A 13819-nucleotide genomic window follows, 5' to 3' on the forward strand; every position below is an offset into this window, starting at 1 on the left:
TGACCCTGGGCTCCTAAACAAATGGTGTAAGCATGTACTTTCAATTTCTCTACGTTCATAAATTCATGTGTGAATCACATCCCTATAAAAGGTGCTAACAATGGTATCTGTCCCGTCATGTTGCTCAGAGAATCAAAACTTAATTTAAATGCTTTTCAGCAGTGCCTGGTACATGGTAAGCACTTGATGAGAATCATTGTTGCTATTAACGTCCTCATCTTTCGGATCCTCATTACAGGCATTAGAAAACACACAAATAGAAAAATGATAGGAATAATAGAGATGAAATAAAATGGAGAGATTGGCGTTTTATGGTTTTTCTGCCTGTCTGCCTCCCCAGTCCCACTTTGGAGACCACAGGATCAGAGCTTTTCTCAAGGACTCAGAATCTAAACCTTATCCCACCATGGGCCCGGCAATATATTTTATATAAAAATTATGTCTAGTTTCTAGGTTTAAGTTAGGTGCTTACTATCCAAGGGGATAGGATAAGTTGGACGGGTGAGCTGAGGTGGTTTTTGTTTGTCTATTTTTTAATCTCACTGTATTTTTCTATGAGTGCTTTTTCTGTTCCAGGTTCCAATCCAGGATCTTATGCTGCATTTAGTGTTGTTTTAGTTTACATGTCCCATTATGATTGAATTTGAATATTTTCCCATATGTTTCGGGATTATATTATTTCTTTGTGTGTGTGTAGATTGCTTATTTGAGTCTCTCTCTCTCTCTCTCTCTCTCTCTCTCTCTCTTTGAGGCTTTTAAGCCTTTGTCTGTGAGCTGAGTTTTAAATGCCAATTCAGTAGACTTTCCTCCCATTCGAGGAGGTGAGTTCTGAGAGCATTTGACACTATAGTCTAAGTGCTCTAGCTGAGGGTAAAACAGAGGTTTGTTTACAGTATCTGTGAGCTAGGATCAGAAGGCCCCTCAAATTGACAGCATCCTCCTGCTAGGTCCCCAGAGATCACAGACTGCTTCAGGTGAATGCTTTCAAATTCCTAAACAGGTATTTCTGGATGAAACCTCTGACATTTACCTAGTATTGCCAAAGCCACTTGAGAATCAACAAAGACCTGGCCCTTGCTTGTCAGAGCCACTCTGTGGGGACAAGGTTGAAATGACTGTAGTGGCAAATTGGGTTTTGGTCCTGTCCAGGAGACTGGACGAGGGCATATTAGAGACAGCTTCTTGGAAGAGGTAGAGCCTGAGATTGAAGAACGAGCCTCCTTCCTTGAAGGATGGCCAGGATTTGGCAAGTAGAAAGAGGCAAGTAGGGATCCCTGGGTGGCGCAGCGGTTTGGCGCCTGCCTTTGGCCCAGGGCGCGATCCTGGAGACCCGGGATCGAATCCCACATCAGGCTCCCGGTGCATGGAGCCTGCTTCTCCCTCCGCCTGTGTCTCTGCCTCTCTCTCTCTCTGTGACTATCATAAATAAATAAAAATTTTAAAAAAATTAAAAAAAAAAAAAAAGAAAGAGGCAAGCAAGTAGCAAACCCCACAGGGACAAGTGGCATGAGCAGGAATCTGGAGATGAGAAAGAACAGGAGTGGCAGGGGAGTTGCTGGTAGGCCGGGGACCCAGGGTGATGTGACATCCAGCCTCATGGAATCCTAGGGTGGAGGTGAGGGAGTGCTGGAGTAGATGGGAAGCCCAATTTAAGCAGGAGTGCTGAGGCAAACAGAGCTGCTTAGACTGAGGCAGCAGGGAGAAGGGCACCATTACAAGTTCAAAAATATCTGGGATGGATAGAAGACAGGGCAAGTTTCTCTCAGATGAGAATACAATTAATTTGTGTAAACTTGGCCCTCCTTCTTAGGATTCTAACGCCCTCCGTTAGAGAGATGTTTCCCTTGCAAATAATATTTACCCAATCTTGACATGCCTGAAGATTATTAATGTAGCTGAAATGTTCCCTCTTCCAACCTGTCAGCATCCAAGCTCAAAGTCAGGACAAAACCTTCCAGGTTTTTAATCTGTGTTATCCACTGGATAAATATGGGTCTTGAAAGTACGTGGCGCTCAGTACAAGCAGAGGCACTGCCTGAGGCAACCGAGGGTTTCCGGCAAAAGACAAAAATCTTCCCTAGGCACCCGGCTTGGGTACTGAGCATGTGAGAGTTTCTTTCCTGCCTCTGATAAGTGTGAGGCATGTTTCTCCATCAGATCTATAATACAAACTAGAAGGCCCACTGTCATGGGAGATGAGAGAACTTAGAGATGAATTATGTTCTTAATAGTCTATGCAAGATATGCCTTGAGCAACAGCCTTATGGTTAACCCCCATGTGGTTTTGTCTCAAACAAATAGTCAGGGCAGCTACTACTGCTTCTGTTGATGCCTCCGAAGCCCTAATTGTTTAGCATCCCTCTAAGTCTCAGCTGCTTGTCTCCCTGGAAGGTATCTATGATGTGTGTGCATTCTATGTGATTTTGCTCCTAAAACCTCAGTCTGGGCCCAGACCCCTTAGGACTTCCAGCCTGACTGCCCAGCCCCTCTGCCACCAACTGTGATTGTGTCATCTGATCACCATGATCTGCCTCACCTACAGAGGAGGGACTTAGGGATACTCTTGCCCAGGTCCCTTGCAGCTACAACACTCCTCGATTCCAAAAGACAAAAAAGGGATGCTGAGAAGGGGCACAGGCCAGATCAAGGAGGACCTTACCAATCAAGGAAAAGAGTTTAGATTCTTCTCGAAATGCAAAGGGAAGCTGTTTGAGGGTTACAAGCAGAGAAGTGACGTGAGCTCATGTGTTTGTAAAGTACATATGCTCTGATGAAGAGGAGAGAAGAGACCTGCTCTTTCTGTGGTAAAGTGAGAGAGGTGAGAAATCTCGCTTCTGCCCATTTGTGTTCCACACGCCACTGCAAACCATGGTTGGATCTGCTCCAAGGTTTGCTCTGAGATCTTGCTTGCAGCTCGATTTTTGTCCTCCTCGATATCTCCAAAAGTAGCATGAGCCAAAGCTGAAGGGCAGGATGTGGTTTCTGCATGCGGTGACCACCATCCCTTCCTCTGGTAGCCCAGAACCATTCCTGTTACTGCACTACTAGTCACTGCAGATCACGCCCGATAGCCAGCCTGCCCACGCAGGCAGTCATACCCAGTCATACCGTGGAATTCAGGAGGAGCCTGAGAGCGCCCCCTCCTCCCCCTCCTCCTCCTCAGCACAGCCACAAATTACTGGCACCTGGGCTAAAATTTGCCCAGCAGAAAAGAAACAGCTATTTCCAAACAAGACATTTTCTTCTGCTCTCTTGTTGTCTAAGTCATCTTGGTAAATAAATTGCAAGATAAAGTCCTGCTCCCCTAGGCACACAGCTCTCTTAACACAGAAGTAAAATTAATTAATTCCGTCCTCTTTGACCACTAGTTCCAAATGATACTATCCACTGGTTTGGGGCCCCGCAGAGTTCTGCCGATGTGGAAAGTAGAACTAAATGGTTTGCCCAAAGCAACTGCCCCAGCCCAGTTATTAACACTTTCTGGGGATTATTTCTCCCTCACTGGTAAAAACTGATTACCTGTCACAATGTAATCCTGATACAGAACTTCAAACTCTGTCTCCCAGAAGAGAGCAATACATGATATTGCCACTAGTTTTAAAGTTTGGCCCTAGGTGCAAATTTGATTGACCCTGAAAAGCTGAAGTCTTTAAGTGATCAAAATACATGTTCTCTGTTAAGACACAAATGGGCACAAGCCCTCGCTCTACCACTTACTGCTGGTGTGACTTTAGGTATTTAAATTCTCTGAGCCACAGTGTCCTCTTTTATCAAATGGAGAACCCAACTCACCAGCTTACCATTGAAGACTAAGCAAGATCAGATCGTACATGGAAGTGCTTAGTGCAGTCACTGGTATGTAGGAAACCCCCATTAATGTTAGCAAAATAAGACCACATAGTAGATGCAATTTTGTAAGTCATAAAATGTATCAACTTTAATTCTCATCAACAGGGAGCTATTAAATGTATCACAAACATAATAAAAAGGACAGAAAGGAATATTAAAATTTGAAACCATTGAAGCATTTGGTTGGCAATGATAAAACTGAAATACAGGGATTCTAAAGATCTTTAACCCAGCTGTACTTTACTAATTCACTATGCCCTCCTTAGCAGTAATTTTACTTACTAATAGTCTCTGTATTACGATAAAAACTAATGATAATAATTTGAGTATATTCTTTGTACCAGACACTGCTATGAATGCTTTATGAACACAGTCAATCTTCATTGCAACTCTGATGTGGATACTATCATTATGCATATTTTACAGATGGGGAAACTGATGCAGGAAGTTTGGCTCTGAAGCCTTTACTCTTAAATTCTAGTGATAGATACAGATATATAAAACTTTATATTATAATTTATATTATGTCATATTACAGTTGGTAACTATAGCCTAAAAACCAAGTCTGGCCCCTCACCTGTTTTTGTAAATAAAGCTTTATTGAAAAACAGCCACATTTATTCATTTACATATTGTCTAAGGCTGTTTTGCATTACAACTGCTGAGTTGAGTAGTTGAATAGTTGTGACAAAGAGCATATGGCTCACAAAGCCCAAAGTATCTATTATCTGGCCCTTTATAGAAAGCTTGCTAAACCTTGATATCAGCTGTAAACTTCACTAAAAGACTGGGGTCTAGAAGAGGATGAAATACTATAATAATAATGCCTTATATTTGGTATTTAGAGTGGGTTTTTACATATTTCTCTCTTTGATTCTCCTAACAACCCTGTGAAATAGGTAGTCTTTTTAGTTCCATTTTAGAAATGAAGAAACTGGAGTTTGAGAGGTTAAGTGACTAACAGAGAGGACCACTGACTAACAGTAAACACCATGAGTCTAGCCATCATGTGTCTTTACTGTCATATCCATGTCACCTACCACAATGCTAGGACAGTGGGCACTCAAAAAAAAAGGTGGGGGGGTTGTAAAGGTCACCTGACTAGAGAAGCTGGGTCTCCTTCAGTTCCAGGATTTTTTTTTCTCCTGACCCCACCACCGCCTGGCAGTGAAAGAAGGGACTTTCTCTTGAGATAGGGTTAAACGTAGGGTGGCTGACCTGTCATTCTGCAGTCAATTGAGAAATTTTTGCTGCTGCCTTCCTCCTGCCTCATCAAACATCATCTCAATCAAACCAAAGGGCTTTTTGTTTTCCCTCAAATACACAGTCACAGCCTTGAGAGTTTTCTTCTCTTTGTGATTGGTGCATTTTTCAACAAGATTAACGATGCTACCCTCAAGGAGGGTAGTCACATGGAATCTGGGTTTTGGATGGATTTCAGGCAGAGCGCTGCCCGCCCTTCTCCCACCCCATGATGAGTCACAGTGCACAAGCCAACTGCCCTTCCGAGAGCGACTCAAGGCTTTGTTTTCTTTCATCTTGCTTCATGCTGGTCATGTGAGGCACAGGGTATTAATAGACCATCCGGTTGGCTTTCTGAATCTGGTTGTTGTTGGTCAGGGAGATAAACGAAAGGTTTGGCCAGTCCCTTTGTGCCATTTGTCACTCCTCTCTTGACTGTCACGTGCCAGTTGGTGACAGAGCTAAACCAGGCAAGCAGAGGTCATCTAGTGTGGTCATTGCCCGTGAATGTGGCCTCTACAAATGTACTGACTTCTTGCCTCTCTTTGTGGGTCCTCGGTTGGGTCAGCTCCTGGCTTCCAACATCGGATCACCAGTAGTAATCTCAACAAAGCAGCCTCAACCTTTCTTCATCTCCTTCTCCTTGCATGTGTGAGAGATACATAAGCCAGGCAGGAAAAAGTTTCAGGGTGTTTTTTTTAGCTTTTTTCTTTTTCTTAGAGTAAAATTATGTTCAGGAAATTAAAAATCTGTATGTGGTTTGACAGGCTCCTAAGGGGCTCCAGGAGGACAGAAGGTTTAAACAAATGCTTTGGAAGCAGAGGTTCTTTGAATTGCTTAGGGCTTTGATCCAAAAGTTGCAGTTCTCCACTGCAACCCGATTTTTAGAATGTCACTTTGCTAGTTCCCTCAGCCTTGATGCCAGTGTGCAGGCACAGTGTCACGCTTGGTGTTTACTGACCTGAAGCGAAGTGGAGCTGGGGCCTGGCCAAGTTGATGAAACTCCCTGGAAAAATTTCTGAGGAACAGACATTCAAGCTTTAATGTAAAGGAGAGGTCTTGGTTCTAAGGCTAAGGCCAGCTAGTTTCAGTTGGGGGCCTGCTGGGCCCTGGTAAAATTATTGTCACCTTACATCAACCTCTTTTATTTGGTAACTCTGTGAAAGCACGAAGTGTATTGAGAAGGTCTCTGCTGAGTCCTGCCATGGGTGTAAGTTGGCAGGCTTAGTCTCTTGAGCCTCACTTTGCTCATCTGTTAGGTGGGTTGATCTCCTTGATCTCTGAGATGCCATCTTCCAGTCAAGTTTCATTTTTCAACAATAGAATGTTTAATAGATCTTTTTCCTTTTTTAATGTTACCACATCTGTAAAGAATTTTGCTACCAAAGAAAGAGTGGACTAAGGACGCACCAACTTAAATTATTACCTTTCTTTCTTTTTGCTTGGCAATAAATGGTGTAGTGGGATTAGGACACACTCCTTCAGCAAACACACTGACCTTTATTTTTCATATAATTTGGGCCAGGCACTGGGCTTTTTGAGCATTCCCTCATTCAGAGCTCTCAACTGTCTTAGGGACTCTGAGTATTATTAGTACAGGTGAAGAAACTGGGGCACCAAGAAATTTAGTAACTGGCCCATAGTCACAGAGGCTCCTAGTCTCTAAGTAGAAATAGGTATATGTACTCTACAACCCTGAATTCCTCTCTCTTCCTGTGATTGGTCTCTTTCTACAGGAAGATTAAGTGCAGTGGAATATTCTAATTAACAGACATTTTTACTGAACGCTGCATGGGCAGGAGATTTCTGGATAAGATTTGCCCCTTGGAAAACACGCGTCTTGCTGACCATGAACTCTAATGTGCCTTGAGGAACAGTTGGTGCCTGTGGGGAATAAGTTCAAGTAGGGGTAGAAAAATTTCTGCTGGGAGTGATTCTGTAGAGCTCAAAACATTTACAGGTCATAGGAGGCTTTGTTCCCTTCAGAGTCCTCGGCTTCACTTGCTGAAGTAGGCCAAGCAGAATGAATTCACCCTGGCTGAAGCCAAACTCTTTATATTTAAAAGAAAAAAAGCAATTAAATATTCAGCCTGATTCCTGGGGTTTGAGTTACCCCCATTTGTCTTTCACTTTGAGCATCTGCTTTTTATTGCACTGTGGGACCGCCTGCTATCTATGTCTCCTCGTCGGTCTGTATCTGCATGTCATGTGACTCAAAAGCAAAGATTAGAGGAGAAAAATGTCTCTGTGTTCTAAGCCTGGCAACTTCTATTTTTATCCACAGCTGTTGGAACTGATAGCAAAGTCACAGCTCACATCCCTGAGTGGCATCGCCCAAAAGAACTTCATGAACATTTTGGAAAAAGTGGTACTGAAAGGTGAGCTAGCTCTCTCGCGCGCTCTCTCTCTCCCTCTCCCCTTTTAATAGAGATGGGGATGGGCAGATGGATATTCCAACAGAGCAGACGTGTCTGGTTTAAGGAAGAGTGAGTGGATGGAAATGAATAACTCCAGATGCGTTTCAGGGGTGCCAAACTCTAGTTCAGAAAGGAGTGCCACTCATGCTCATGATGAAGGAAGAGACAGTCACCTTCCCATCCTTTTATCAGGAGCATCCATTTACCCTGTCATAAGCCTCTCAGACTTCTCAGTGTGGGCACATGTCTCAACCTTGGCTACCAAGCCTCTGGATTCCAAATTCCTAGAAAATCGAGCTATGTACAAGGTAGAACAGACTCATAGACTATTTGCCCTAGAAGGAGCTTTAGGTCTTTGGCTCATTTGATTCATTGTGCATATGGGAAAACTGAGGTCCATAGAAAGAGTAATTTATCCATGATCACCCAAAGACTCAGGCAGACAGGATCAGAACTCACATTCCTGACTGCTGACCACCGAAACAACACATCACTGCTGGGCTAAAGAACCTGCTTTCAGATCAGGTGAGCCATTGGTGCTGGTGAAACAACAAAGAGAGAAAGAGTCTTTGTCAAAAACTAGGGAGAAGAGAACAAAGAGGGACCTAGATAATGGAAACTCTACCCAGTAACCTCAAGTGTGGAAGCTTGGCCAAGTGTAGAATAAATAACAGTGAGAAAGAAAACCACATCCCTGGAGGCAGTACCCACGTAACATGAGCAGAATCGAGAAGAAAGGCCCACTTAGAAAATATACAGTGTTCCAGTATCATAACTGGTAATACTTTTTTTCTTCCCCATTCAAGTCCTTGAAGACCAGCAAAACATCAGACTAATAAGGGAACTCCTCCAGACCCTCTACACGTCCTTATGTACACTGGTCCAGAGAGTCGGCAAGTCTGTGCTGGTCGGAAACATCAACATGTGGGTGTACCGAATGGAGACAATTCTACACTGGCAGCAGCAGCTGAACAATATCCAAATTACCAGGGTAAGCAGGAACGCCCCAACTTCCTCCTGGCAGGAAGACTTGGGTCAGTTCCTCTGACCAAAGCCTCACCAGGACTTTACATCTTCTCTGGTGGTGGAAGAGTCTGGACTATTCTGATTGGATGCATTCTACTGGGTGCTGAGCATGGGTTGGAAATTCCCGATAAAAGAGAGGGTGGGAAGAAGATCTCGCAAAACAGGGTCAAAGCACGTGAATTGAAGCATGGTAGGAAGACTGGAAACTTGGATTTGGAGGGGATCTCCCCTCTTGCCCATGTCCTCCTAAAGAATATGTCCATTACAGCTGTAGGAATGCTGCCTTGAATATGATAGAGCTGTGATGGCAGTGGCTTGGAAAGCTGGTACCCACCTCGGAAAATTGTAGTTCCAATGATTAATAATTATGACAAGGAAGCCTTTGGTTAAAGACCATGAACATACGTGGAGGCAAAAAAGAGCAATTCTCTCTCCAAGCCAGGGAAAGAAAAGCCCTATATTACAGCTAAACTACTGTCAGTTGTGTCTTTTAGCTTTTAGAACACAACTTGGCCCTCAGCTCCTGTCCTTTTAATAGTGAGCAGGAGGATGGAGGCACACAAAAAATGTGAGAAAGACACTGTTCTAATCTCCTGAGGCTCGCTAATGGACAGGCACACTTAGACAGCTCACGTAGCGCTCCCCTCGCTTATCACTGACCGCGCTGTTCTAAGTGGTTCCAGGGACCCAAGCCGATAAAGTTTGGGTCTGCCCATCTCTTGAGAAAGTAACATGAAGAAACCTCTTTGACCTTTTTTAAATAATGATTTTACCATGTGAAGTTTTCAAAATGCAGCTGACTTGACTTTGCTGTTAATAACCTCTCTGGGCCTTAGTTTCTTAAACTCTGAAACAAGGGGGATAATGAGAAGCCTCAGAATTATGTGACTTCCTTCGAATCACTTAGGCTATAATTCTTACACTTACACTTACACACACACACACACACACACACACACACACGCAGCACAAGCCCAGATAATCTTTCAAAACCTGTCTCAACGATTTATCTTAAGAGTGTGTATTCTGAACATTTACCTAATTTATTCTAATCATCTACCCCATTCCTTTCACTTAAGTGTAGGCATAGTTTGACAATGTGAATTTGAGAGCCAAATTCCCAGCTTATCTCTCACAGAAAACCTACTTAACACCTTATGCCTGATTCCTGGTGTTCTGTGTAGCCTGGACTTAATACTTTCTTTTTTTGTCTAAGCCCAGGAGAGAATCATCCAGCCAGTGATCTAAAAGAGCAAATCCCATCCGTCCTAAGGGCCTCTTCCCTCCAGCTGCTTTGGGACACTAGATGATCACACTTGCCCAGAGTTTCCCTCTGTGTCCTGTATCCGTATCACAGAGCTTCCTTGGCCACAGCCGCTCATGTACTCTGCACTCCCATGGGCTCACGAACCCCCCCCCCCCCCGCCCCTTTAACTGATCTACAAGCACTTGGGAGAGGAAGTAGCCATTGTAGGTGGTATCACTGTTCATGGGGTGAGACCAGAGAAGCCCAGCGATTTAGGCCAGAACCTGGGACTCATTCCTTACATGGCAAAGCTTTCTTAACATCAGTGGCTTCCAAACTTCTTTTCAATCCAGCTTTCTTCCAACTATTTATTCAATGAACCAGCTTTTTGCAGACCTTTTACATCTAATCCCATGCAGGACAGATCAAACACTGCCGTTCATCTCACTCTCCCCTCTGCTCCTGGCACTCCAGCCAGGCCGAGCTATCCTCTGCCCATTCCAAGCTTGGTCCTGCCTCCCCAGACCATCCAATCCCCTGAAGACACTCTCATCTCACATTCCTCGGAGGAGTTGTTGCCATCTGAAATTATCACATACGTGATTCCACTTCCCTGTCTCCATCCACTGGTTTATAAACGCCACAAAGACAGACACTACTTGCTCCCTGCTCTCTTCCCTCTGCCTCGCACAGGGAACTGGGCAGAAAGCAGTTGATAAATCTTAGATGAATGAATGAATGATTGAAGGGAAGTAATGCCTGTCCCCTAGCCCTGGTGTAAGATTTAATAAGCTAACATATAGAAAGTACTTGGAACAGTGCCTGGCATGTAGTCAGTCTTTGCATGTGACAGCTCTTATTGTCACTAAGGGCTCGCTCTGTGGCAGGCACTCTTCTGAGTCTTTCATGTGTATTAATTAACTCATCCAGTGAATAACTGTAAGTAGGGGTCTTTATAATAGCTGATTTCCACCAGGCACCGTGCTAAGTCTTCTGTGCATTATCTTATCCACTCTGCCCATCAACACAGTAAGATATGCTCTTCCTTATTTTATAAATGAGAAAAATCAGGCTGAGTCATCACTGAGTAGTATGTGGCTGGTGCCTCAATGCAGGTGAGATGTAGTAGTCTGGGGACTGAATCCAGACCTGTCTGCAGAGGCTGCCCTTCCAGCCACTGTACTCTGCTCCCTGCTGCCCTCCTTCCCAGCCCTCCTCGCTGTGAGCCACATTATTTTGAGAGCAGTGATGGGAACCATGGAGCCCTAAAGATGCCCAACTCTCCAGAGGAAAGAACGATTGAGAGAGAGGGAGAGAAATGGGACTTAATTACTTCAGTCTGGACTATATTTTAAAGCCGACTTTTTAACAGTTTGGGCTAAAGAGAAGTGTGTTATTACACAGAAATGTTAAGGTGACATTTACAGTAATTGCTTTCTATTTGCCAGAATTCTAGCAGCATCTTCCTGGCATATGATCTTGTTTTTCTTCAAAATTTCATATCTAATTCTATGGAGCCAGTTTTTATTGGCAAAAATAATTAATTGGATAAAGGATGAAGGGGGAAAAAAATGAAAAGACCCAGTTTGGAGGGGGGGGGAGAATCAAATAGGATCATAGCATGCTATGAGTAAGGCAGTGTTTTGAAGCAGGTAGAGGGCAGGGTAGCCATAAAAGGATTTTAGCCGAATGAGTGATTAGAGGAGCAAGAGTGACTTATTTTTCTTTTTATATGTTTATATCTCAAAAAAAAAGAAGAAGAAGAAGGCATGCAAGCGGTTAACCATTTATCAGGAGTAAGGGCTCAGCATGGGGTCTGGGCAAGGATTTTGGAAAAGTTCAGGTTTGAAAATTTGAGAGTAAACTCTGCCAAGTGGACTTTAATAGGAGTCCATGTAATAATTGGCCTGGGAGTTTTAACCAAAAAAGTAGATGCTTTGAAGTGCTGGAAACAAAAAGAAAATTTCATGGCAGTTTTATTAGCTCATATGATCAGCAGCAGATGATAAACGACAAATAGGTCTAGAGCCTTCAGCGGTCCAGCAGAGTCCTGAATTTTGCAAACAATTGAAAGTTCAGCCCAGCAGCCTGAGCAATTTAAACTGTCAAGTCATAGACACTTCTGATGAGTTAAGAGGCTGAAGCTGATCCAAATCTGAGATTGTTGGAGCTGGAAGGGATTTTTAGTCTTCTAAGCCAATTCATTTTGGACATGGGGAAACTGAGACCCAGAGTTCCCAAGGGCACCTGGCATCCAGATCTGCTGCCTGTCCATCCAGTGTTTCTTCCATGCTACCTCCCATTCCTCCCTATAGTCCCAACTTCCCAAGGCCCCACGCCTCTACACACCTGTCCTGCTTTGCAGGGGACACAGTGGGAATTGGTGAGACCACCCCCCCCATTGGGGGGGGGGGGGCTTTGATCTGCCTTGAAGAGGGTAGTTCCCTAAAAACTTGAGGAGGGGACTCGAAACCCATTGACAGGATATTTTCCCCCTAGCTAAGGAAGGGCTTCTGCATCCTATATTTCTTCCTGTGACAACCCCTCCGCCCCACCCCCAGAGGGACAGACCACTGAGCTAAAAAGGTTAGTAGTCCAAAATCAAGAGCTCACCCAGGTCTAGCATGGGAAGAACAAAGAGCCACAATCTCAGGTGATTCGTGCTGACTTCTTATCCAAATGGCAGCATCAGTTGCTGTTCGAGACGTATCAGTAAATATTAGTGAGGACCTTCTCTGTACAGATTGTCCCAGAGCACTCTGTGCCTCCCTCCTTGATAGCACTTAACATATTGTTCTGTCATTATTTGCTTATGTTTCTGAGTCTCTTGCCAGCCTCATGAATCCATTCCAACTCCAGTGCCTGGCCATAGTAGGCCATCAAAAGAGGTTGTTTGTGCTGGCCTAGTCTGTAAGGGATACGAAATTAGACCCCTCCTTCAAGGATCTAGGCGTGGGTGGGATAACATGAGTCCATCGAAATGTAAATAATAAATTAAATAAAATTAAACAGTTAAATACAAGTTCAGGGTTATAGTAAAAGAAGCTCCTGATTAATTGCCAATGTATTATCTACAGAGGTTTTTTTTTTTTTTTAATGTTCTGTGGAGCCCTAGGTTTCAATAGAAATGCTGTAATGGATGGGATCACTTATGCCAAAAAGTTCTGTACCAACCATCCCTAAAGCACACATGTGCACACACACACATACACACACACACCCACACATATGTGCATGCACACATACACAAGGACATATAAGCACAGGATCTTTTTGTTGTTTTTCACCTACTTAATTATTAGGGTTTCATTCATCCCTCAGATATTTTTTGGGTGGCAACTATATGCTAGGCACTTTCCCAGGCACAAAGGACATTAGCAATGAGAAAAGACAAAAAGTCCTGCCTTCATGGAGCAGCAGGAATGTGCCATTCAGGCTTTCTTTTGGAAAAGGTTTGCATTACATAACAAAAAGGGGCTGGTTCAAAAAGTATGCTGAAGAGATCATAGGAATTCCAGGACAATCCAGTGAAAGTGGCCTGGGATAGTCACAAAAAACAGTAAAGACCTTTTAGAAAAAAATAGGTATAAACTGGATCTGAGGAAAAGCAACATTTGGACAGATCAAGAGGCAGGGGCCCATGGGCAGCATGTTTGGGCACAGGCAAAAACTCCTGCCTGGAGGGCTCAGCGGTCAGGAGGGGCAATGAGAAAGCCCTCAAAGGAGGCAGGCAGGGGGGCTCTGTCCAAGGCACCGAGCCCTAATTTGAGGAAGGTAGTGAATCTTGTCATTGAGTAAACTGATTGGGGCACAAGAATCCAACATGTGCTGTTGGGAGAATCATTAAAAGCATAAAGCTTTGTGAAACTTCGGAAAATCCCCCTGGCACCATGCAGCTTGGGCTGTTCCAGGCTCTTCTGTGGGTCTCAGCCATGGGTCCTGTTTCTGCATCTAAGGAAGGGAGAATTGATGCTTTTGGTCTCGGATCAATGAGCCAGCTGGAGGGTGGAGGGCAAGGGGACAGCTGCACCCTTGCAGA

The 13819-nt window shown here is 44.0% G+C and overlaps 1 protein-coding gene across 1 annotated transcript in view; it reads left to right on the forward strand.

Annotated features, from left to right (window-relative positions):
* FBXO32 (F-box protein 32) overlaps positions 1-13819 on the forward strand; it is a 34003-nt gene that overhangs the window by 12934 nt on the left and 7250 nt on the right. The window contains exons 5-6 of the mRNA XM_041768658.1: positions 7376-7469; positions 8315-8499. Of these exons, the coding sequence (XP_041624592.1) occupies positions 7376-7469; positions 8315-8499 (279 nt within the window). The remainder of the gene's footprint in view (positions 1-7375; positions 7470-8314; positions 8500-13819) is intronic.

Source organism: Vulpes lagopus, chromosome 9 (assembly GCF_018345385.1).
Source record: "Vulpes lagopus strain Blue_001 chromosome 9, ASM1834538v1, whole genome shotgun sequence".
Classification (NCBI taxonomy): domain Eukaryota; kingdom Metazoa; phylum Chordata; class Mammalia; order Carnivora; family Canidae; genus Vulpes; species Vulpes lagopus.